Source organism: Neolamprologus brichardi, chromosome 13 (genome assembly GCF_056152115.1).
Source record: "Neolamprologus brichardi isolate AB-2024 chromosome 13, ASM5615211v1, whole genome shotgun sequence".
In the NCBI taxonomy this organism is placed as follows: domain Eukaryota; kingdom Metazoa; phylum Chordata; class Actinopteri; order Cichliformes; family Cichlidae; genus Neolamprologus; species Neolamprologus brichardi.
The window spans coordinates 3,814,290-3,841,136 of record NC_142116.1 but is presented as its reverse complement, the minus strand read 5'-3'; the positions used below and the strand labels follow the sequence as shown (position 1 = coordinate 3,841,136).

Sequence of the window (26,847 nt, the reverse complement as noted above, 5' to 3'; positions counted from 1 at the left end):
TAACATCAACCTTTAAAAAACACAACTAAATAACCTGAAGTCTATTAAAAAATCCAGAGGAAATTATAGTTTGGACAGGTAAGAGCAAAATAGAGAACTCTTCACAAAAAGCGCAGAAAGAAAAGGAAGAGGCTGAAAAAAGACCTCAACAAGGTGACACTGCATTGCCAACCACTACCCAGCAACTAGTACTTCACTTCAGAGTTCCTGTTAGTGCAAATGTCAAGAGAAAAATGCCTTCGATCTACATGATTTCCATGTAGAGGAAGGTATGTAGTTACTGTCCAGCATCCACTTAGTCTTACATAATCAGCACAAATAACACTGATCAAAAAGCACCTACTGAGAATAGTTACATCACCTTCCAACTCAACTAAAGATATTCTGTAAAGCACCAAAAGACGTCATTCCAAGCTGATGTGTGGATTATTTATTTATTTTTTATTTTGAAAAAGTAATCGTCTGACTTTTCATTATCCAAACTCCAGCAGAGAAGACATTTAATTGCAATCAAACGTCATTTACTGTACCTGCAGCACATCTGGTGCATACTGCAGCGACTACGTGACAAATGGCACATTTTAAGCATTAAGCCATTACGCTGTTCTAAGAGGTTTCTTTATTTCAGCTGAATTTGATTTGCTTTTCACCCTCTTTCAAAGCAAGCGATAGATGGAGCACAGATAAACTGGCATATTGTTCGAGCATTAGCCAGGGTTCTGCTAAACTTATGATAAAGAGAGCGTACGCCTAAAGGCAAAGCTCCTGCTTTCCTAGTGAGTCTAGTGTCCAAGTCTAATCAGCGATAAATGAGACTGCAAATCCAAGTAGTTACTCTTTCTGCTTGGAGAGGTAATTTGGCAATCTGATGAGTTTTAAAGTGTGACATGTTGCACTGCATGAGCTGCAGAGCAGTTCTACTTTCCTGCACTGCTACAGTGTAACTACACTCTCCATGTATCACAGGATGGTGTGACTTTTTATCATGCTGCATGAGCTAACCTCTGCATGTGAAACGTCCTTTCTGGATAGCAGAAGAGGCCTCCAAAAGCTCCCGTGTGAAGCTCTTGTTTCTTCATTTTGATCCAGCTAGACAGAAATACAGTGACATTGCAAATAACACAAAGATCACTGTGTAAAACCAAATCCTTTTCTCTAATAATAGATTCACTTTCTGGTCCAATAATTCAACCAGAAATCCTGAAAAGTCAAGTAAATAGCGGGCGACCCACTCCAGTTAGACCGGCTGACAGCTGTTGTCAGCCAAATTGCAGTGGACAACTAACACATGGTGCCTGCCTCTAAGAGCTACTCGCATAGAAGCGGGACAGCTTGACCACTGTGTGACTGTTTGACTGATTCAAAGTCACAGTGGCCTGACATGATGGACAGAGCAGGAGAAAAAGGCTGACAGGATGGGTGACATAGGGGAGAATGGAAAAAAATAACAAGAGATCGTATTTTTGGCTCCAGCCACCACTTCTCTGTGTCTGCATCCCAATTCAATTCTTTCTCATGTCAGTTTTACCTGTTTCTGCTCCATCTGCGGCAGCTGGTGTCTCCCCCCCCACTTTTTCATTATTTGGTACATAAAGCGGCTCTATCAATGATATTAGTGGATTTAGCAGAGTGCAACTATTCTCAGTTCAACGCAGCAGAGTTCAGGAAGGAGAAAGACAGACTGTAGGCTACATTTTCTTCTCAGGCGCTCTCCTGAGCTTAGATAGTGGGTCAATAGAAACAGAAGCACAGCATTATTCACAGCCGCCTTTTCCTGCACTAATCTGCCTATTCAGCAGCACAGTTAGGCCCTTGAATATATGAGAAAAGGGAAAAAAGAGGGAGAAATACAGGTACTGTAAGATGTTAAGTCTTTCAAGAGTAAAAATAGAAAAAGCAATGTGACAGACAAAGAGAGAAAGGAAGACTTCAAAGACAGTTTTGATAAGAAGCAGAACCAAGTTTCTGAAATGAATTATGTGTGAAAACAAGTAGAACATTGGCGATACATCAGTGGTTACAGAATTGTTAAGAACGGAGCCCAAGGTAACACCTCTTTGTTAGCAAAAACAGATTTGCACAGTAAGACAAATGTTGTAGGCATCCATCCATCCATACTTGTTCCATCCATCCATCATCATCTTCTTACCCAAAGTCAGGTCATGGTTGCAGAAGTCTAAGAAGATATTGTGACCAATGTTTTTGGCTTCTCACGTAGCATCCTGAGGCATTCCCAAGCCAGATACATCATGTAATCCTCCAGTGAGTTTGGAGTTTGGATCTAGGGGCTTTGCAGGAAAACATGCACAGATGCCAAAAGTACCACAGCTGACTATTTTCTCAGACTTTGTGTTGTGCTCTCTAAAGTTGGATACACCCAAAATAAAGTTCAGTAGCTTGTATTCACATTTTCATTATCTTGGTCATAATATAGAGGTAATGACTAAACGTGAAAAGTGGAATACAATCTTGCCTTCTGATTCATGTTTGAAAATCATTTGGTATCATACCACTATTACTTACCCATCTCATGCTCCATTTTACCATCGTTCGCAGATTCCAGATCTGAAGTGCAAATCAGAACCACATCATCTGTAAAGAGTAGAGGCGATTCTGAGTTTCTGAACCCTGATACCCTCCTCACCTCAGCTGCATCTTAATCCTGGCACATCACAATGCCACTAGAAGTTCAAAATCCACAGCACCTTCCACAGGTTTTTGTGGACAGTATCCACAGTCAAATTCTGTCATTCCATAAAGCACATGTCGAATGGATGGTCAAACTTGGGGACAGATTTGGGAGATAAGCCAAACCCCTCTAAAAGGTTTTTTCATTCACTTCCAAGTGTACATATTTCTAAAAACAAGATAAAATTAAGTTATATAAATTTAAACAGTGCTTCGCCATCTCTCTGATACCCTTCTATTTGCCTTGTTCCCTCTCCTGAGAAAGCATCTTTTGCTCATTTTGCTCTATCATTCTCACTTTGGTCAATTTACCGGTTGATCTACGTCCCTACCCTCACCTATGGCCACGAGCTGTGGGTAGTGACCGAAAGAACGAGATCGCGGATACCAGCGGCGGAAATGAGCTTCCTCCGAAGGGTGGCTGGCCTCTCCCTTAGAGATAGGGTGAGAAGTTCGGCCATCCGGGAGGGGCTCAGAGTAGAGCCGCTGCTGCTCCACATCGAAAGGAGCCAGCTGAGGTGGTTCGGGCATCTGACAAGGATGCCTCCTGGGCGCCTCCTGGGGTTGGTGTTCCGGACATGTCCCACCGGGAGGAGGCCCCGGGGCAGACCCAGGACACGCTGGAGAGATTATATCTCTCGGCTGGTCTGGGAACGCCTTGGTGTTCCCCCGGATAAGCTGGAAGAGGTGGCGGGGGAGAGGGAGGTCTGGGCTTCTCTGCTTAGGCTGCTGCCCCCGCGACCCAGCCCCGGATAAAGCGGATGAAGATGGATGGATGGATTCTCACTTTGGCCCTCTCCCGAAAGGGAAGAAAAATCCAACTTTATTATCCCTGAATAGGGCAAAAATACACCACTATGGAAAAAAATGATAAGAGTTGACACATTAATAAAACACTTTCCTAATTCAGTTAAGCCTCGTTTGCCATATTACTCCTTGATGCAGTATGATTGTGCAGGAAGCAAACAAAGGATTTATAGAAATATTCTGCAGCTTTATTGAACAGCTTAGTAGATCCACAAAGCTGGTCAGAATGTGCCTAACATCTCTCTTTGCGCAATTGTTGTTTGGAAACAACATTTTAACATTTCCATTGTGAACACAAATATGTTAAAAATCCATTTTAAAACCGCTAAGCAGCAGTTTATTTTTTATTCTAGAAGTAAAAATGAAATTGGAAAGCAACTGTCTGTTTTCTTACCTCAGGATCAAGACAATGGATCGACTTTCATGTTGTTCTACTACATGTATAGCTACCTGTTAAAACTGTCTAGATAGGGACCCCCTGAGATGGCTTTCAAAAGTGAGCAAAAAAAAAGTGTGTAAATTCTTGAATCCTTTGTTTAAATGCCAACATTTACAGTAGATCAACATCTTTAGGGCCTAGTCCCCAAAATGGTTTGGGTCTCTTTAAGTAATTAAACAATGTTAGGGTATGTGAAACCAGGAAATGATCCCCTGGGTGTTCCTCAGTACAGGGCCCTGATATGTACATTTCTAACCCCAATAAAAATAATACCGTGAAAAATAGTCAAATCAAGGCTTCTACATAAATATGTGAAATGTGTTTTCAAGCTATGTTATATATACAGAAAGAGCAATGCAAGCTGTTACACAGACTATATTGACAGCTGGACTGATGAAAACAGTCAGACGTAAGAACAACAAGTGCAAAATGCAGCTGAAACAGTTTTTGTGTTGACAGGCCAAGATGTTTGTAACACTAGCTCAGTTCATAGAGTGAGACCAGAGGGGTTAGAAAGAAAATGAATAGGTTAACAAGCTTTGTTGAGTCTAAAGCCAAAGTTTTTAGTGTCACAACGATGGCTCTCTTTACCTGGTTAGATCATGATAGACATAAGCTGCACAGAGCAGATCAGATTTAGAGCTTTGGTTTAAAATCCACAGGAAATGCCATGTTTTCACAGATTCTTTTATTTATACTATGCTTTAAGTGTTATACAGACTCTTTGCTGTAGGAATAAGTTTTATACAGTGATCTCATAAAGAATGTTGTCACAGGACTGCATTACAGGAATGGATGCCCCATCAAATTCACCCCCAGAGCAGAGTGTACAATGGTCAGAGATTATTAAATGTTAAGGTTTATGACAGTACAATTAGAAAAAGACAAGTAAGGCTTTTCAGGAAGGGATGCCAGGAGAAGGCCTCTTCTCTCTAGAACAGGGGTAGGCAACGCCAGGCCTCGAGTGCCGGTGTCCTGCAGGTTTTAGATCTCACCCTGGGTCAACACACCTGAATCAAATGATCAGTTCATTACCAGCCCCCTGGAGAACTTCAAGACATGTTGAGGAGGTAATTTAGCCATTTGAATCAGCTGTGTTTGATCAAGGACACATCTAAAACCTGCAGGGACACCGGCACTCGAGGCCTGGAGTTGCCTACCCCTGCTCTAGAAAGAACACAAGAGCACAGTTTAGTTTTACAAAGTTGCATCTGAAGAAACCACAAAAGCTCTGGAACGATGTCGTTTGGACAGATGTGACCAAAGTGGAGCTTTTTGGCTATAAAAGATACGTTTGTTGAACAAAGCCATATGAAAGCAAATGTCGAGGGTAGTGATTTAGACTTGTTTTGTAGTTACTGGACTGGGTACACTTTGCATTCACCTTAAACTCATCTGCATAGCAAAGTATCCTGGAGTCAAATACTGGGCCATCTCTCTGACAGTTCGACTAGGTGAATGGAGCAGAGCTTTACAGTCACAGCAGAGCAAACTGTGTATCACACTATTATAGAAATGTTCCCGTTTTCAGTTGGCAATGCAGAAAATGTATCAACGTTTATATGCTTGATCCGCATCTGCTGCCAAGTCTCTTTTAGATTGCTCAAACTACAGCTAATAGAGAAGAGATTAGAAAATTGATCAGTTAGAATGGTATGCTATTTATCACTAACAGCCTTCGGTGAATAAAATTGATGCCTGATTAAAGCGAGATTAAATTAAACACATTTCCATGTCTCCTTTATTAGGCGGGAGGGTGTGAGACCCAAAACCAAGTAAGCTTTACCGTTTAAAGTTGTGACTAAACATTAGCACCAAAAGGACAGAATAGAAAAATAAATATTGAGCCAACTTTTATTTATTTTTAATTTAGATGCTGTTCTTATGAAAATAGATTTAAGAGAGAAAAGTGGTCTCTGTGTTTCGGGCTTCAATGCAAATTGTTCTTAAAGATTTTTAAAGAGCGAGACAAAATACTTCTTGGATCTTATTCTATCCCCAATGATTAAATTTCTATCGACCTCATTTAACTGTCGGGCTATTATAAATAAGCACATTTCCCAACATGAATTTTTATAAGCAGACACTGCGTTCCTGTCTCCCAGCCTCTCTCAAACCAGACTGAGTGTCCTAAAAGGATTGCTGTAGCTGTATTGTGTATATATGACCTCTTCAAACCCTCCTCCCTACACCCCACTGTCACCCTCTGAGCGTCAGACTTGAGAGCTGCATGACAGGAACTGGAGGGCAAAGCTTGGAAACTCAGCTCCATTGACCCAGAATGGATCTCCAATACTTTGATCCTCTCCATCTTTGAAACCATCTAACCCACTGGGATACGGCCTCCTGTCACCCCCACTCCTCCATCTGTCTGCTTGTTGACTTTTGCCCATTGTGTGGCATTTACACACAAACAACTCGTGTATTTATTGTGCAGGTTTGAATGATGAAGTCTTAACCCTTATCTTGTTTTTCCTTTGCCACTTGCCTTTTGTTTTGTTCCAAAATGCGGGCGTACTATTAAATTGATGGACATCACTTTAGAAGTGTTGACGGATCAAGTAAGAGACTCAAGGTCTTGCTGACTTTATAATTTTATCAGATACATTTAAAAGAAAAACGCAGCAAAGGAAAGTCGAGGCAATGTCAGCTCCCCGATGAGCACCACTGCTTGAATTCATGCAGCCGCTAAAATGACTGCTTTTCAACTTTAAAGACACATGGTTTTGGTTGTTTAGTTTTACTGCTCTGCCTTTTTGTCCTCTTGGCTCTAATACACTTAGAGATATTTAAATGTAAATTTGTGCACTTCAGATCTCTAAGCAGGCGTGAAGAAATCCTCCACCAAATGCTGTCATGTACTATTAATGTAAAGCATCCTAGATACCTGAATCCCAACATGTGTAGTTCAAAGCCACTGTAGCTATGTGTCATGTTTACTGAATGTTTCGTGGATCTATTAATATTAGAATATCAGTATGTTGCTGTTTGACTGACTTTAATTCACGTTGGCTTCATTGAATGCTGATAGCTCTGTTTTTCTGTTTACCACTGCTCTGCATCCTCAGCACGCTTCCCACTTTCATTCAAGGGGAAACACAAAACCAAGCTTTGATGTTTCTTATATAGGAGGGCCTCACTGTGAGTTTTGTGACCAGGTTAGCAAGCAGGCTCCGCCTGTCACAGATGTTTTCCAGCTGCAGTCCCAGTTTTCCACATCGGATCTGTGTCGACATGTGTTCCTGGGGAATTTTGTCTCCCGCTAATGACCCTATTAGTGCATCGGGAGTTGGAGGGGTCTGTGCATGTTAGGGGGGTGAGGTGGGGTGGGGGGGTTAATGATGCGTCAACTCACCTGACAAAACAATCACGTTAATGTGCTCGGTTACCACGGCAGCAAACGAGCACTTGCACTCACCTGCAGCATAATTTGATTACTTTTGACCAATTTAATTTTGCAAATGGAGATGTGTGTGTTCACCTGGAAAAATCAACACAATTATGATGGCAATTTGTCAGAGGTGAAAGCGTTTTTGATGGAGGAATATTCAGATATCACATTAGAAAATTAATTCTGTTTGCTTTTTCACTCTGTGTGATCTTTCATCGTGAGGCCATGTGTTTGATAATGTGCAGATGCAGGGCATGTATGTAGGTAAATGACAATGGCTTTGTTCCACAGAAACATTACATTCCTGCTGCGTGTGTCTTTTTATAAAGTTCTTGTGGTAAGCAAGTAAGTTGCACACAACCAGGTAACAAACCTGTGACAGCAGATTTAGGAAATGTGAGAAATACCTCTTATTATCTGTTGTGCTACTGTTCATTTGATTATTTATCAAACACTTCTAAACCCTCAAGTTTCTTTTCTCTTCTCATTGAGGGGAATTTAATTTAACCTCTTAAGACCCAAACTCTTCCACAGCATGCATTTTTAATTTCTCTTTGATATTTGGGCATATTGGGTATTGAATTACCAGATTGATTTATTTTTTACCTGATTTTTGTTTCTAAGAAAAATGAGAACCACATATGAGGATATTCGTTTAAAATTTCGATGGAACAGTAACAGTATAATGTCCTCAGAAGTGGATATCAGTAGGGCTGAGTATCGTCACTGATTTCTAGAATCGATTCGATTCCGATTCAATTTGATTCGAATCGGGGAAATTTTGCCTCAGACAGTCAGAAATATTATTCAGTTCATGCAGCAGTACATTTCCATATTTTTATATCTATAAAAAGAAAGCTGACACTTGCCAGATTTTATAAAAGATATAAGCATTACAGCAGATGCCTTTGTGTCAAAGTAACTGAGGATAAAACACAAAGGTGATTTTCCTGGCCTGGGATTTTATAAAAATATTCTGCAGTAGATCAAAAACAAAAGAAAACCATTAATCAACATATGAACATTACCTGATGCTGCTGAAGTGAAGCAGAGCAAAGTTACAGAGGTTTTATTAGAGACACAGATGAGCGTTTTGCAATTTTGCATAGTTTAAAGTTTAAATTTGTTCAGTATTGAACAGCAGAAATGAGGCTTTCTTTTCGGAAGTCAGTAAAAGAAAAGAAAAAACAGCGGCCGACAGCGCTGTAAACAACGGTAGACTTGTGCGTAACAAGCAAGTGAATAATGCAGAAAATAGATTTTTAGACGGGAAACTGTTCTTGAAGTACAGAGAGAGAGAGAGCTGTGCATGAAGTGTGATTTTTATCGTGGTGGAAGCAAAACAGCAAAAGTCAGAGTGAATTCATGACGATGTTTATGTGAAGCGTAGTTTGGATCTTCTTTTGCTGCTGGTTCGGTCAATATTGTCTGGAGAGAGAGAAAACCTGCAGCTTCAGAATCAGCGCAGAAAGGGCGTAAACACAAAGCGCGGACCTGCCGAAACATCAGAATCAGCGAGCTGTCGGCTTTCAGCCCCGACCGTGTCCGTGCCGTCAGGTGAGAAATGCGACGTGTCACTGATTCTGATCCGTCGGCGGGTCGGCGCTTTGTGTTTACGTCTTTGTGCAGAATCCGTGTTCCTGCTCTCATTTACTGTTTTAGCTGTTTGGTGGTTGTTGAAATCTTGTGAGGTTTAACCTGAGATTCTGGTGTTTGAGGCAAAATAAATTTATTTTAATGAATCGATATCACGTTATCCAGGCCAGAATCGATTTTAATCAAAACCCACCCCTCGATATCAGGCCCTTGTAGAGCAAAATTGAGTATTTTGGTCTAAATAACCCAAAATGTGATGTCCACATATGTGGACGCCAGGTCCTAGGAGGTTAATGCAATAAATATGTCTTTTTGCTGTCCCAACAATCTAAAGTATATGAAGCCTTAAAGGATGTGAAAGGAGTTGTTTAAGCTCTTTTGTTGAGCTTAAAGACTTCTCAGATTTAAATTAATTAAAGAATACTGGAATCTGTCTTTACTATATTCAATAAATATTGTTTTAAAATTCCAATTTAAGAAAAAGAGGAAAATCCAAGCACACAGCTCAGCGTTATCAGTGGCACTGCATAGAATAAGCATACAAGCAATGCAGCAATAGCAGGGACGTGTATTTACTCCACAGACATGCAGAGAATCTGCAACAATCCTTGCTGGAGTTTAGAGCAAATTACAAATTACCAAAAGACCAAGAAAAGCCAAATCCTGCATGTATGGTCGCCAAACAAGCATACCTACGAAACTATTGCCAACAAAACACAAAGAGCCGTAATGAACCATGTTCCGACACACCATGTGCTGCTAGCTGATCATCTGCCTCCAATGTTTTTTGGAAGAACAGAGCACATTACCGCTCGCTGCCATGTTCGCCTGTGTCAGAACTTTGCAAAATACTCATAATACCGTGCACAGGTGAACGCACGCTTAAATGCATAAACTTGCAGAGTCATGTACACACAGTCACGCACTGTGTAATCGGCTTTCCCCTTTCCACCCACTGGAGAAAAAAAAATATCCCAAGAATCACTTGAGTGTGAAATGCTGAAAACATCCTGCATCCAAATCATATCAAGAGCACGGCAGATTCCCTTTGCTATTTGCCCGTTTTGTTTACTTGGCTCCTGCATGCCGGCAGATTGAGCACTTGTCGTAATGACCATGCATTGTCAGGCCCACGGTTGTCGGCAGGGAGAGAAGGACTGGCTGTATTGACAAAGCTGCCATGACTCTAAAACCACATTAACAGTACAACTGCCAAACTAACACAATGCTCCGAGGCATCGGATGCTCGGTGCATCCATCCTGATGTCTGTAAGCCCTGCTGTGGAAACCGAGGCGAACTTCACTCACAGAAGATGTTTTTAGATGGATGGTGAGAGGGAGACAGAGGGAAAAGAAGGAAAAGAGACACGATGGTGGGAAGATATACCCCACTGACCTGAGCGTTATCCCCGCTGCCTCCTGCTGAGGTCAGAAAGATGTTGACAAAACATTTTTTGGATGTTGTGAAGAGGTGCCTATTGAAAAGATGATGCATCACCACCTGCCACATGCTAAGGAATTTCACCTTGATGTTTTCTCCCGTAGGGCCAGATTCACTTATGCCGGGCTCACACTGTGCGATTTTTGGCCCATTTTGAGCCGATTTTTGAGTCGTGCGACCGTTTTGGCAATCGGCCCGATTTTGGCCTTCATCGTGCGTCGTGCATTATACGTGGGGTAACGAGAAGCGATTAACACCTCACGACCAGCTCCCGATCATCAATCGCTTGGTCGTGAGGATGTCACCGCAGTTTCTCACACTGCGCACGCGCAAACACAAATGTCAGCGAAAAAGACGGCGCAGCACGGCAGTGCAGCGTGTGATCTGGACACAAGCGATGGCGGTACTTGTAGAACTTTGGAAAGCTCATCCGAGCCTTTTCGATGTGGCCTCACAAAATTATCACGACCACAACAACCGTGAAAATAGTTGGATTTACATTGCTGCTCAATCACAGCTGCCTGATCATGTTTTTCATTAGCAATTTAGCAAAGTTGATGGTGGTGTGTGTGTCTGTGTGAGTCTGTGTGAGTGAAAGACAGAGAGGGAGGGCGAGCGACAGATTTTCTGTTATAACCTTCATTTTATGGAGGCACAGTGTGAGCACTCGGGTCGCATCAGAGCATCGGGTCGTATAGTGTGAGACCTGCATCGTGACCTACGAACTTCTAACCCCTGCGAGTCAATCGTACAGTTTGAGCAGGAGCTGAATAACGCGACTGACAAAATCGCACAGTGTGAGCCCGGCATAACTCGTACCACCAGCACCAACTAGCATTAGATATCGTTCTATATATACAAACTGAGTGCAGGGATGGACCCTTTGTCAAACATTTGGGAGTTTTGTGCATCAGGTTCCTTCCTCAATGCACAAAATATAAGATGGAGAATATTTAACTTAAGCAAACAAATTGATTTACTAACATTTGTGCCACACAAGTTACATAATTGTGCCAACATTTATCAGATATTTTCAATTACTGAAGCCGATGTTCATTAAAACGACTCTCTGCCAGCCTACATGCAACATACGTATGACCTATATTTATATGTTACTGATTACAATTAACAAGCTGTGCCTTTCTTGTTAGTAAATTACCTGCAGCTGAATATCATCTCTTAGTTTGTGACCTAAATTGCACAGGTCTTGGCAGCTACATTGAAATGAACTCTGACTTTATTTTGAAAACCGCAAAACTTTTGTAAATTACCTGCAAAAATAACCACGACTATCATTACTATTTCTAGATTGTGCTCACATGCCAATTTGCCCCATCGAGTAAATCTGGCACAGCCTCTTTACTTTCATCTGTCCTGTTGTTTATTTTTACCATCAGTAATAGTTTAATATTAACATTACTGGAAATCATCCCTGAGAGGGTTGCATCAGGAAGTACTTCTGGGATAGAAATTTGCAGAATAATATGCAGATTCATCTGCTGTGGCCAGAAAGAAGCTTTATTAACATTATTAGATAAAAGAAATAAATCACAGTCCTCCTTTCACTTTGGGCGTCACCTCAGCATCTATTTCCATCTCATCGTATCTGTAGCATCCTTCTCTGTTACACCGAGCCTCTGCACATCCTCCTTCACTACATCCATTCAACATCCTTTGTCCAATATAACTATTATCCCTCCTGTGCAAACCAACCCTCATGCCCAAACCATTTCCAAAACACTTGACTTGAGCGGTCTCGCTGATATACCCATTTCTGTTCTTGTCCATTCTGGTCATTTCGACATCTTCAGCTGTGCTACCTTCAGCTTGGCCTTCTGTCAGCGCGACTGTGAATATATGGAAGTCCAAACGAGGATAAAATAGCACTTCTCTGATCAAACTCAAAAGATACGAACAGGGACTTGCTTTTCTAATGACTATAAAAATAGAAGGTACCAATTTAGATCCTTGCAGAACTCCACTTTGAACTCCACAATTTAAGCATTGAAAATAATTACTGGATATGGAAAAGATTTAACCATGTGAGGTATAAGTTATCATTGATGACAGGCCCAACTCTCCTTTACTGGCTATAATGACATTTTTTTTTTCTATCAGTCTTGTCTTGGCAGGATGTGTTCTTACAAATGAAGATATTCTGCATTTAAAATTTTTGGTAACAATTAGCTGTTTCTAGCTGCTTGTAGATAAGGAAAGACACTATGCCACTTTACTATCTAGAGAGATTGTGCCGTTATGGGTGCATGTCTGATGCAGGGGCGTTAACACCTTTCTTATATCACCACTCTGAAGACCGATGAGCGTTGTCAACAGGTTTACTGATATTCAAAAGGGTAAAACTAAAAACAAGACAAAAAATACAGTCATGACATACATATGTGCAGCATAATATACATTTATATACTACAATGCTACTACATAACATATGTCTAATTATGTAAACTTTTTAAACTACTACTGATGCTATCCCAGACGACCTCCAAAATCGCGGGTAGCTAGCTTAACAAAAGGACTAGCTTTACAGCCAAATACTGCATTAGCGGGGAACATATTGTACAAAAAACAAAGTTGCAATTTATACTTTAAGTACATACCGGCGATACAACCATAAACCGAAGATTTGAACAGTATTTTTCCCAACAGGACACCATAAACTGTGTGCCGATATGTTTCCCTTCTTTTTGCCTTTCTTGCGCCGACTTCCTGTTCAATAAAGTTGTTTCAAAATAAAGCAGTTTCTAAAGCGCATTACTTGGAGCAACCACAGAGGGCGCTGTAAACACATAACAAATAACAACTGACTGAGAATGATATTTTAGTGATACAACATTTTACAACTTTTAGTGATAACAGAACAGAGATAATCAACCATGTCAGTTGCAACATGTATCCATTTCTTGGTGTGAAGTGATATTCTATGATAAATGTATCAATGTTTTGTACTACTTGTCTACATCCCCTTAATTATTTCTGTATAAGAGCAAACATAACAAATAACACAGGCACGTATAAAAATCTACTCTCAAAAAGTGGTCATAGTTTTACCTTGATCAAGCTGTATTTATCTCACCTCTGTCACATCACACTTTCAGTACAATTTGAGCCCATCTTTCACTGATGACCCTATTTTGTCTCTGGGATTGCAGGTATCGCCATAGCCAGCGCTCTGGTCGACACGTCACAGCAGCGAGTGATGGACTTAAAAGAAAGAGCCCTGGGTCTGAAGCACCGCAAGCACATTGTGCACCATCAAGGGACCTGTGTATGAACTATGTGCCCTCAACAAGGTACCACCGCATCCAATACGTCCAAAGGGGAATTTCACTGGACACACTATTTTTGACTTTAGACACAATGGAGAATTGTGAACACAAAGGCAAAGCCTGCAAAAAAATAGGGTTGGATGATCCTTGACCATAAAGTGGTTTGGAAAGAGGACGGATATGGATTGAAGCATACAGATGGGGCGAAACTACTCTCTTCACAGGCACCCAAAAGTGGTAAATGGTACTTGTAGTCTTTCTTCCTTGGACCAGATACAAGGTTTTTGTCATTGTCCCTCGTCTGTATATTTTCAGAGAAGTACTTGCAAAGTGAGAATGAGAATCTCTCCACCACAGCTTTCTTTGAAATTTGCCACGAGGAGCTGGCAGACCTTTTCCATTTTCATGCCATGTGGTTTTGTCTCTCCCGGGTTCTACAGTCTGCCATATTGACAGAGGAAATAAAATAGAACTTGTTTTTCGCCAAACAAAACTAAATGACTTTGACCTCCAGTCAGAAGATATTGATAGCTGATATAAAGTCGTCCTGATTTACAAACCCAATGAGACTCAAGAGCAAAACCAGTAAAGAAGAACACAGATTTAACTAGATAATTGCAAAAGTCTGTTACAATGATTCACAAGAGGAAAAAGTTTCATTTGCTAATTTTGAAGTTGTGAATTCAAAGAACTGCATTTTTGCTATGAAGCTCATTGGATGCAAGTAAAAAAAAAAAGTGTTTTATGAAATATGTGTGGTTTGTTTTTCCCTACACAGTTGAAGTTATAGGTTTTAATATCTGCTCAGGTCCTCTGTGATGAAAAAGGTCCATTATCTGTAGCTCTGGGCCTTATATACACACATTTGTATATGCACTATAAGTGAAATGCTTTACCCGTACATTAGAACCCTCTGTGGAATTTTATTATGCAACTGATCTTCCAAACATGATGTTTATTCTGGGCTGCGATGTAACCTCAAGGTCGGCATCACACACAAACTACTGATGGTATTCATATGCCTTTTTTTTTTTTTAATTTTTTCATTACTGTGAAGCTACCATGTACATCCTCCCTCATGATATTTCAAGTCTGTTTATCTGTAACACTAATATAACACATCTCAGTATATATTATTTATTAAAAAATGCAAAATGCAGTTAAACATTTTTTAATTAACTCACAAATTTTTGTTTTGTTTTGTTTTTAAACAGAAACTGTAGATAATTAATTTTATAAAGGAAGTCTGTGCAGTAATCACGTTTCTTTGCTTGTGCCCTCGGTGTCTTTATTCATTTCTAACTCTTTCTTTTGTGCATCACAGAACGTTTCATGTGATGTTAAGATGCTTTCCCTTCATCTCTTGTATCAAACCTCCATTTAATGTTGTAAAGTCACCTTTATCAGCTGCACTGCATACAAAGTAACACGATGTCTCGATGCACATGTATGACCTACTGTTTTCTTTCAGGCATTTTGATGTCATTTTGCACCAATTTGTTGCTGAGATTTTGGATTTACAAAGGGCAGCTCACCACCGTGTATTTGTCCATATAAGCATTAAATCTGTACATTTACAATTTTAAAAAAAATTAAATGCTTCTTTGTGTTGATATTCAGTCTGAAACTGTGTGTACTGTTACCTCTGGTGTTGGGAAACCGCATTGATTGGTGTTCTCAGGATGTCAGTCAGGTCGAATGACAAGATCAGCCAGAACTACAGACGGTGTCACCCAACACTGTTTCTAGAGTTACATAACGACTCTCACAGCATCCTGTGAAACAGAGTAAAGTCAACGTTACTTTAAACGTAATGTATCGCAGAAAGATGATGTTGAATTTCCACGATTCCCATGTGCTATCAACATCCTAGGTATCTAAAGCACCCCTGCTTTATTAATATGTACCAAATCTAATTATTAAAACCACTTAAGCCCCACGCCCCCGGTACCGGGGGCAAAAAGGAGGAGATCACGTTTAATCGGTTATAACGCGGGTTGAGAAATATAAGTCCAGACATGTGTGGTATCCACAGAAACCTCAGAATCTCAGCTAAAATGTCATATAAACCATTTCTACAACCACCAAACACACCGAAAACAAGCCGTGATTAAACGAGCAGTTACGTAAATGCGCAGAAGACCGCTAAACAAACAAAACCGAACCAGAAATTCTTCAGACTTCCTGTAACCGGCTAAAGATGGGCTGGTTAGCTTCCAGAGCTATCACTGACTCCACACACCAAGTTTCACCACGATAAGACCAAAATTCACTGAACGAGCCACAAAAGAAGACCACAAAAACACACAGCGGCACAAATGCGCTAAGACAGAAATTGGCTTACCGTCCTGATTTCCTCCGTTATTTTTGCCGGTAGCCGCGTGACTAACAGTAGTTACCATGCCTACCTAACGCATCAGAGCAGTTCTCCATCAACAACCTCCATTTTAGATCCACCTACAGAGACGTGACTGAATAGACGCCACATGCAGTAAATTTGGGCCCACGTGGGTTTTGGCATCACAACGTCTGATTGGTTGAAGTGACATGAACGTGGCATCGTCACTGTGAATCTATTGGCTCAAACGATTAAAAAGAGGTGTCAATCACGCAAATTGACCAAAAGAAACCAAAGTTACAGCCCCTCGGAGTTTAAAGGGCCAGAGGCCAATCAAACGCTCTATGCGTGCTGCAGAAAAGGGCCATTACCATGTAAATGTGTGGTTAATTCTTCAAAAATATATTTAAAAAAAGCATGTTTAGGCCTGTTAATAAAATTTACCAATTTCTGCTCTTTAAAACCTAAAAAAAATCAACTGGCATGGTGTCCAATTGTGTGCCAAAATTGGACATTTTTGTACAACGTCTGGATATTCATGTATTGACAGCGCTGTAATTTTTCACTGTTTCACTTTAGAAACACGAGTCTTTGCACAGATGATGTTTATATGTCGGTTACTGGATTTCTGGAACCAAATGTGATCTGAGGCATATTTTTCAAAGGGTTATATGCTAAAAATTAAAAAAAATAATTAGGCGAGGATAAAATCTACTTACTTTTTCTGTGTTCCAGTCTCAGTAACTTTGACACAGTAATATCTGCTTCAGTATTTACACCTCTGATGAAATTTCCCAAGTGTTAGCTTTATTTTTATACCAAGATTGTAAGGACAGAATTTGTAATTGCAGAGAAATAATCAAATAAATTTGGGCATTACATTTTCGAGCAGGAAGCTCAGAAACCCCCTTGGGGCTTAAGAGGTTAAAGGCTTCATTAAGTTAAAACTGCTTTTTATAAAGTGGATTCCACAGGTGTACCCAATATAGTGGCCACTGAATTGTTTCCTGTTCACTTTCTGTTCTCTGTTTCTGTTTTATAATGTCCCTGGTTACAACCATCACTGCCTCCTATTTGTCATAATGTGTGTGCAAAGAGGGGACATCGAAAACAAGCACTTCCATTACATTTCTCACCATACAAGCCAAATGTCCTGTTTAATATACAAATTAAACAATAACTGCATTCCAGCCATGTGCACCTCCCTGCCAGAGCATCACAGTAAGATGTTGTTTAATAAAACCTGGATATGGCTCAACGTTTGTACAAATACTATCGTTTTAAAATAAATCCACGTCTCCTCCTGCTGCACTCATAAATGGCTGCTGTATGCTTTTAAAATCGACTATGGATTATATCCCTTTGTCATAAAGCGGTGGGGGCTGCTTGTCGAGGTGATCCCAGAATCTTCTGAATTAGACACTTTTCTGCAAATGTGGGGCTCTAAACAGAAGAAAACGCCAAAATCTATCCTTTCTAAGGAAAAGCTGCGGGGGATCTAGTGGCTGCATTTCAAGATCATTCACAGTCAGTAATACAGAGGTAAAGACATCCAGTTAAACAATGTTTTCATGTCAGTAATCATTTATAAATTCCTTCTTTTACCTTAAAATAACCTTAAGAGCTACCAGTTTATTCCACCGGGCATTTCTTTCATGTTTTTTAATGTCATATTTATGTCTAATCAAACAACTACATTAGGGTGTACATCCTAATTGGACCTTAATTGCAGAAAACTATGAACAAAGGCGTAATTGTTATATTAATAGAAGCAATTTAACATGCTGTTTGACCGTTTCCTTTGAAAATCTCATCTGGAACTTGAAAGCCGTCTGAACATTACATTGGGTCAACGCTGCTGCTGTCACCACCATTAGTGACCAAGAGGAGATAAGTGCTCCTTTTTATGCTCTTAGCTCACTGTATTTTCTTCCTTCAAGATAAAAGGCTACAGTATTTAACATTAAGTGGATTGCTGGCATCTCCACTCCGCTCAATACCCGAACACCAGGGGCAGCAGGAAGTGGTTCGCTTTCCCTTTTATCTTGATCTGAGATGTTTTTGAACTGGTTCTGAGTATGAAGAGGGCCTGTGTTTTTAGGGTAAAGTCAATGTAAGAAGCTCAATAAATGACTGACACCCCCTACCACGACCACACGCAGCACCAAACAGAATGCAAACGTGCAAAGTGTCTCAAGAAAGAAGGGACACCTGTCTAAGTGTAGCAGATTTCAAATGGTCGACTGCGTTGTGACGACAGACACAGACTGGCTGGAAACTGGATTTATTTCTAAAAGACAAAGTGCAGCAGCAAAATCAGTGTCACACAGCAATAGCAGGCCTCTCCTCATTCCAGTGTGGAATCCATGCCGCTCTGCTTACAATATATAAAAGAAAATACAATCTATCAAAACAACAACCACTTTAAAATCAAATGCTATAGTGGGGTAAAACAGAGACAAATATGAAGCCACTAATAATAACTTGTAATATTTAAATCCCCACTAAGATGGATCAATTACACAATACATATTCAAACAACTTTAACTTTTCCCAACATGGCTGAAAATACTATTCAGTGTGCAGCCTCAGGTCATGAACTCATTATACACATAAAACAAAACCTATACATTTACACATACCTAAAAGACAAAGTGCAGCAGCAAAATCAGTGTCACACAGCAATAGCAGGCCTCTCCTCATTCCTGTGTAGCACAAGTAAGCAACACATAAGCGGATGGTGTAACAGATAAAACGCAGTTCCAATTACTATTTTCCTCGTTCAAAGCAATCAAAAACACTTTGGGAGCTTTTAGCCATAAGAACTAATACTTAGCAAAGACAAATACACCAAATTTAAACGTATAATTTAGTACAGGGAGAGGAGCTGCAGAAAGTGTGCCTCACCAGTGTGGAATCCATGCCGCTCTGGCTGGGAAACCCCACACATGCAACATGTTTACAAGTGGCGTCACACTGATTAATGCCCCACTTCAACAGTGACACGTGGAACCTTAGTTTTACAAAAATTTAATTTACACAATAAAAAAAAATAAACTATATACAATACAGTTTTGAGAATGTTCACACTCAGTATATTATATCTCAGCTACATAAGCAATAGCTTTCTGCTAGAGCAGGGCGATATGACCCAAAATATTTATCACGATATACATTTGAAAATTTGCGATAACGATATAATTGACACTAGACAAAATGCTTTACAAAAAAAAACATCAATGTATTTTCACTAAAACAAGCAGCTTTTTTATGTGCATTAAAGTTATATAAAAATTTAACAGTGCAAATACAAATTCCTTGCTGACAGTTTAACCAAAGGGCATTTCCAGTGGAAATTGGCCGACATATCCTCAGCATAACCATGTATAATATCCACAAAACTTAAAGAGGTTATACACACACAACACGGTAATATTATGTTGAAGCACAGTACGTATCAGTCCGCGAGGCTCCGCCTACGATAGCCGTAATGCTCCGACAATCCATCAAGCGGTGCGGCTTCGTAGCTTAGCAAAGTCGTACTAAAACATTTGACAGATTTGTACCACATTAAATCGTTTCGAGGTCAGTAAACACAACTAAAATTCATACATAAGGCACACGGGATTATAAGGGGCTCTGTCGATTTTCAGAAAAATCTAAGGATTGATTTTAAGTGTGCCATATTTTCCAAAAACCACAGTAATAACGACGGCCCGCTAGCATGCTCTACCAAAAATAGTGCTTTGTTGTGTACCTGACGGACGAAAGCCAAACCAGTTCCACACCACTGAAGTTGCAGCATTTTTACAAACCAGTAATGGTTCATCCGTTTCATTCAACGATCCGCTTTCGCTCTTCTCATTCTGCGTCGCTGCCAGGTGCGTATGTAAACAAAGGCACTGCGCATGCGCGTTTTACTCATATTCTATCGCGATATTTCATTTTCTTATCGTTTCCCAACATTACACCGGTATTACCGTGAACGGTATGATATAGCCCAGCCCTACTTTCTGCTACTCTTAAGCTCAAACTGCTTTACAACTTAAACATGCAATTTACCTGTCATACACCCAGGTTATATTTCACACCTAACAGAAGACAAATGGAACTAAAAGCTGATCCATATTTTGACATTTGTCTACACAATACCATCGGTACTTCACATATGATTTGACATTAAATACATTATAGAAAACTGCCACAACTATCATGTCAATTATTATTGAGATAGCTCTCTGTCACTCACTGATGATATCAAAGGATTGCTATCAGCATGCCAGTAACAGAAGGTTTTCAGTAACAGAGCCTTTTTAGCATCATTTAGGGTGTCATTGGAAAGCCCAAAGTGATGATTAAAAGGGTTAAGGATGCAATTTATTGATAACAGCCTCCTTTTTGAAGCCAACTACAACTGCTCGTCGGCCTCACAGCTGCTCAATAAATGACTGTTTGCCACGGTCCTTGAAAACTGAGGTTATCCAATTATATCTTGATGCATCCTCAATTATCCAGGTAAGTAAATCTCAAATGTTGATTCTGATCATCTGGACGTAAAGTTTTCAGGGGAAGAAACGTTTCTTCACTCATCCAAGTGGCTTGTTCAGTCTCGGCTGACTGCAGGTTTCCCCAATCTTATAAACAGTACATTTCCATAATTACTGAAACCAGCCCACTGAATGAATGCGCTGTGAGGTCAGTTCCTTGATCATTAATATGCAAATTTTCATGACCATTGATGAACAACCACTGATCAAAGGCCACTGATCAATGGCCATGAGTACCATTCACAGAGAGTTGGGGAATGGCTGCAATCACAGCATTGTAAGATGGTGAAAGTAGCCTTAGGCCGCCTCCTCGATGCAGAGATGGTCTTTCACCTCGCATGTTTTTGTGGTTTCTTGTTTTCGGTGTGCTTCAAATCCAAAAACACGATGTCCCAGCTATAGCAGCTGGATAGCGTAGTGGTAAGACCACATGTGTTTCCTGCCTTGGGCATCTGTATCCAGTCCTGTATCCTCATGGCTAAAGATTGATGAATTACAATAGACATGCTAGGGCAAGGGGGAGTCAGGACAACAGGTCAGGGGGGAGATATGATCACCCACCAGTGGATGAGGTTTGCCAACTTTGGGGCCTTGGAAGTGGTAGTTATATTATTAGTTAAGTCCTATTTGTTACTACAATACCTCCCAAACATGTGTTCTTGATGCTCAAGCTTAAATATGATAACTTATCATTAAAAAAAACTGCTACTACTTTGTTAACTTTTCAGTTTTATGTCAGAGATGATTTTCAGCTCGGTGGAGATAACGTTTCTGATTTAGAAAGCTCAAGGTCTAAATTTAAGACATAAGTAGAACATTTAGTCTGAAATGAGTCTTCTATTAAATTAGCAAAAATCAATCACACATCACCTCTGCCAAGTCTGCATTTTGTCACATACACACACACAGTCTCTGTTAGGAGCCCAGTGCACACAGTGCAACGCTCTAATACAATGTCCTCGTGTCCTTTTCAGAACATGTTAAGTAATAAAACTGATTACTTCTTAAGGTCAGAACTCTGGTTTTTCTCTTTTCTCCTTCAGCTTGCCCATCTCTCACTTCCACCCTCTTCCTGCCTCCTTTCTCACATCCGCTTGGCGTCACCTCCTTCTTGTTGAGGACTCAGGGTCAGCTGAGCCACATCCTTGTGATTGATGCCCCGTCCAGACCTCAATCTTTATGCCATTACGGGCCAATTGTGGCGGGTAATTCGGGCCACAGTCTGAGGACGAGTAACCGAGTCAGGCAGATGAGTGTAGGGGGTGGGTGGGGAGTGACAAAGGATTACAAAGCACACTGCTGTCCTCTGTCCACCTCCCTCCACACACACACAACCAAACCAGCGACCAGCCAGTAAGTCAGCCAGCCTCAGTGACGCTGTGAAGAATGCTGGCCCTGTGAGCGTCGTCCTTTACTCAATACCACCACGCACTGCTCTGTCATAAGTGGCCTTCTGCACTAACAAAGAGAGTATTTTTCCCCCCCCTCAGCACACAAAGTGCAATGATGTGGATGAAAGAGGAGTGAAGCTATTGATGCACTATATCAGCTTAATTTTGTGAGCAATAACCAGAGAGACAATAAGCAGCAGGGTCAGCTGACAGGTCGAGGTGACCGGTTTCCTGCTTTGTCAGAGTTTAACTTCAGAGAGAAAACATTGTGTCATCGTGTAATCTGTGTTCCCTCTTGTTCTGTCAGTTTGTCACCCAGACTGACTTTATGTAATCATCTAAAGTTATTCAAAGTTTTATCTAAATAAAAAAGCTAAGTTCAGCAAAACCTTGATTTCATCCTTTATGTTTGGATCAAACAGGTTTCTTCAATATGCTTATAAAATAATCCCTGTTTTGCGTTTGTCTACAGCTTTTACGATTTTATTTAGCAAGGTTAAGGCATTTGAGAAATGTGAACTTTTTGTAGTGTGCCGTCCCATGTGGAAAAGAAATAATTCAATTCAATTCAATTTTATTTATATAGCGCCAAATCACGACAAAAGTCGCCTCAAGGCGCTTCATAGATACAGAGAAAAACCCAACAATCATATGACCCCCTAAAAAAAAAACGACTGGACTTCTAAGTTTCTTGAACAACAGAGCTCTGGTTCTTTAGACTACCATGACATGGATGAGACTGAGAACCTACACAGACACATTTAAAGAGACATTACTAACACATTCACATATAAATACACATCAGCCACCTCGCTCTATTGTTTCTGGCTTAAAAGGAGCCTGGAAGTTATACCTTCCTTGGTGACTAGTGGCTTGTTGGCTTTAAATATATTATCTCCCTATGCTGGTACTGCAACTTAAGCATGCGTGTCCATTTCACTCTTAGGAGAGACAAAGCGTGACATGTACACAACGAGCCAGCGTCTACTGAATACTGAGGAGTCTAATGAGGTTTAATTAAAATGCGTCACCATAAAGTTTTGAGATCAAGAATTCTTACACTGTATTGTTGCAGAGCTGTTAGAATTGTTCTCGTTTTCTTGGTTTTAGTTTCAGTTAATTCCAAAAGATTTGCTTGTTTCCTCTTTAGATTTTAATCTTTAGTATTTATTAATTTCTCTTTTAGCTTTTTTGCTAATACTATAGTTCTGCATATATTAGATGCAAGGTGTAGAAAGAATTTGTATTACACACTTGTATGAAGGCCTGTTAATTCACTGTCATGGCATCCCGTCGCTAACACATCCACTGATGCCCCTCAGACTGGTTGTGTTTACAAACACAGCCAAACAGACAAAGACCAAAACAAGGGCAGTTTATATACACTTCTATTTATTTTTGGAAACCAGAGGGTATTCTTTCTTTTTATCATGACTCTACCGTCAACAAAAATTGTACTAAAAAACCTTTGAAGCTGCTGTGCATCTGCAAGCCACTTTGCAACCCTTCTTGCAATTGCTGACTTTTACACTGTCGTATCCATTTTAACCGACGCCTGCTCTGTGCTGATCTTGTTGCTGCCCCTCCTTTATCTTTACGTCTATGCATGTAGAAGGCAGTAGGTGCCAGAACAGAACATTTCTCCAAAATATTAATTAATATAGGTCAATAATACATATTACAATGTTCTCAAACCCCAGTGCCAAGTCCTAGAGGCCAGTCTGTGACCCCCTGGCAACCCCAAATCCTTGTGATCTCTAGCAACTAAAGCAATGAAGGAGAATCCACATTTTTTTAAACCAGCAACTTGGTTGCCAGGTGGTCGCAAAGTGGTCGCCCACCAATCTGTATAACTTGTGACTGGGACATGAGAAGATTGCTATTTGTTTTGTTATTTATTTACTTCTAATTATAAAATTATAAGTAAGTATACTTATATTAATAAATATTCAGGAGCATAATTCTGGGACCAGCCTACCTTCCTTCTCTCACCCCAACCGGTCGCAGCAGATGGCCCCGCCCCTCCCTGAGCCTGGTTCTGCCGGAGGTTTCTTCCTGTTAAAAGGGAGTTTTTCCTTCCCACTGTCGCCAAAGTGCTGCTCATAGGGGGTCATATGATTGTTGGGTTTTTCTCTGTATCTATGAAGCGCCTTGAGGCGACTTTTGTTGTGATTTGGCGCTATATAAATAAAATTGAATTGAATTGAATAACACCTGACTTAACACATGAGTTTATCAGTAGTTTGTTGACATACATTTTTTCTTCTTCTTCTTTTTGATCTCCTAAAATGTTTATTCAAATCTCACTAACACACATTATTGGTTGTTCTGTCTTACAAGAGAATTAAACGAAGAACAGATATTAAAGTTACAAACAAAATGACCAATTATATCGGGATTATAAAGAAGCACAGATGATTACGACAAACACATTTATTATTATTCATAACCTATTTGTCACAGGGACATGAATTGGCCACACAGGAGTTTACTGCACTGCAGTGCAATTCCCTCATGATACATTAATAGCTGTTAATTCATGCTGGTGTCAGGAGACCCGGTGTGTTTATGTTAAGTTTTATGATCCTCTTATAAACTGCCCATTAATGAATAGAGCTTTTGTATCGATGAACTATAAAATATATAATATGAGGAGTCTTGTTATGAGTGTGAGCGAATGAGGCTACTGGATGATTGTCAATTCTGACAATGAGTCTGGTTCAGGTTTATTCTGGTTATTATTCATATGCATCAGCTATCTTAAAAGTTATTGATGCTAAAGTGAAAGTGTTTATTGCACCATAAATCTCTATAACATGTGTGCCTAGAGAAAGGAAGGGCAATGCAAGAGTGTGTAGAAACCTTACCTGTGTTGGACTCTGGAAAGGTCGAGTCAAAGAAGATTAAAATGTTATCTGGACCTATCGAGGTGGATGAGTTGGAAAACAAACAATCCAGTCAGTTCTCATGAATGCAGAAAAAAACATCTGTAAACACGCTTTAATGCTGTAATTTTGGTCATTTTCAACATGTGGTTGAGAGGGGATTGACTCCAATTTGGTGGCTACATGAACTTTTAGCACCTCCATGTTGGCTTCATGCTTCATCTGTGGGGGTCGTACCTTGATCCTAACAAATGACAACTAGTAACTGTTTGAGAGATGAGGCTGAGATGGAGATCTACTTTGTCTCAAAATTAAAACATTTTTAAGAAGATCAAATCTAAACTGTAGTTTGAGATTTTATAGAACTTAATGACCTCTAAAAATGAAAAATGTCTGAGGAGGGTCAGATAAGACACCTCCTGTTGCTTAATATATACAAAGATATTACAACCTGAGGGACAGAACTATTATTTAATGGGAAGCATCTTCATTTCATCTCAGCTAATATGACCAAGCAAATCTCATAAAAGACTTTCAAACGTTAAGGAAACACAAAAACATGTGCAGAAAGCTTCTACACTAAAGGAACTTCCAAATGGCAGCTAGCGAGGTAACCATGAAGATTTTGGAGCCAACATTCAAAATTTAGATTGTACCCATGACCACACTCTAAAGTCAGTAACTGTCATGCATTCTTTGTTTCTTCATTCAAAACAACACATTTTAGTTTGCAGCAGGTTTATTGATTTGGAGCTATTTGTAAGCGCATCTATTTAGTTTCCATATGTATTTATACCAATTCATTTCTTTTTTGCTTTGTGATTGTGACTAATCATTGTTTCTCTTACCTGCAATGATCCGTGAAAGCTGCCAGACAAAAGATGGCTGCCAGGGTTTAAAGCACTTAAATACATGGATGATTGGACCGCACCACCACTTCCTGCTGAAGGGGGAGGATGTGTATTTTCTTTGATTTAAAAAAAAAGTTTTTGTATTGGATTCAATATTTGTCTTTAGGGTTTAGTGGTTTTGATTTTCTTCTTTGGTGTTTAATTTATTGACAAACTGGACTGTACTGCATCGTTTTTGTTGTTTACATCTGTGTTTTGTTTAGTTACCCCCTGTTGCGTCATAGTGGTCTGACCTGCCTTGTGTGTCATTTCCTGTTTAGGTCTGTTATGTTTGGTTTGTCAAGTTCACAGTTTCGTTTTGTTTCTTTGACCTCTTTTATGAGCTCAACATTTATTGTTTTGTAAATATAACTTTTTGGGTTAAATAAATGAAAACCCTCTTTTTCTAGTAAGTTCACAATGCAACACCTGGAAAAAAGCCATGAAATGACCACAACTACCATAATTATCAAGTCAAGTAAATTCTAAACACTCATTAAAAAACAAAAAGAAAAGTGCAGAATTTGCCCGTGCAGTAATTCAAGCATGGTGTCAGTTCGGTCAGGCTAGGACGTCACGTCTAGAGGCAGATTTGCTCCGCCTACAGTTGCTGCAAATCTGCAAACTAATTTGCAAGGCACCGGCCATCTTGCTGTGCAGTTTCTGACTTAAACGCCTGTTGTCACTGCTGCCTCCTCTAATATTTGCTGGATTTTGCTAAAACTCTCAAAATCTTACTAAATATATCCAGTATCACCTTAGATGGAAGTATTAACCTTCTTTTGAATATAGCGGTCCTATGTTTCATTTGTATTCTCTTAAAAACAAATCAGCATGATTCAAGATTTTGATGAAAATCTCTTGTGGAAAGGACACCATTGTATCTGTGCTAGGACCAAATTCTAGTTCACTAAAATACGCGGTCATTAATTTGATTTCAGGGACCCCTGGACTAAAGATTATATGCATTGGAAACAGGTCCACATTATCTTCCTGCAAGAAAATACAACTTGAAAGGCATAAATGATGAAATTTGCATCTATAGCCAACCACTGTTCTTATTCTAAAGTTATTCCATTTTACTGCACAGAAGCCAGGTGATGCCTGCTTGTGCCCCACAGCTCTAATCACAGCACATGCATGAATGGGT

General features: G+C 40.0%; 1 protein-coding gene across 3 annotated transcripts in view; it reads left to right on the top strand.

The window, feature by feature from the left end:
- atrnl1a (attractin like 1a) overlaps positions 1-15,213 on the top strand; it is a 359,651-nt gene extending 344,438 nt beyond the window's left edge. For all 3 annotated transcript variants that reach the window (XM_087849988.1, XM_087849987.1, XM_087849989.1), the window contains one exon: positions 13,530-15,213. In XM_087849988.1, coding sequence (XP_087706114.1) covers positions 13,530-13,651 — 122 coding nt within the window. In that variant the 3' untranslated portion in view covers positions 13,652-15,213. The remainder of the gene's footprint in view (positions 1-13,529) is intronic.
- The last annotated feature ends 11,634 nt before the right edge of the window (positions 15,214-26,847 follow it).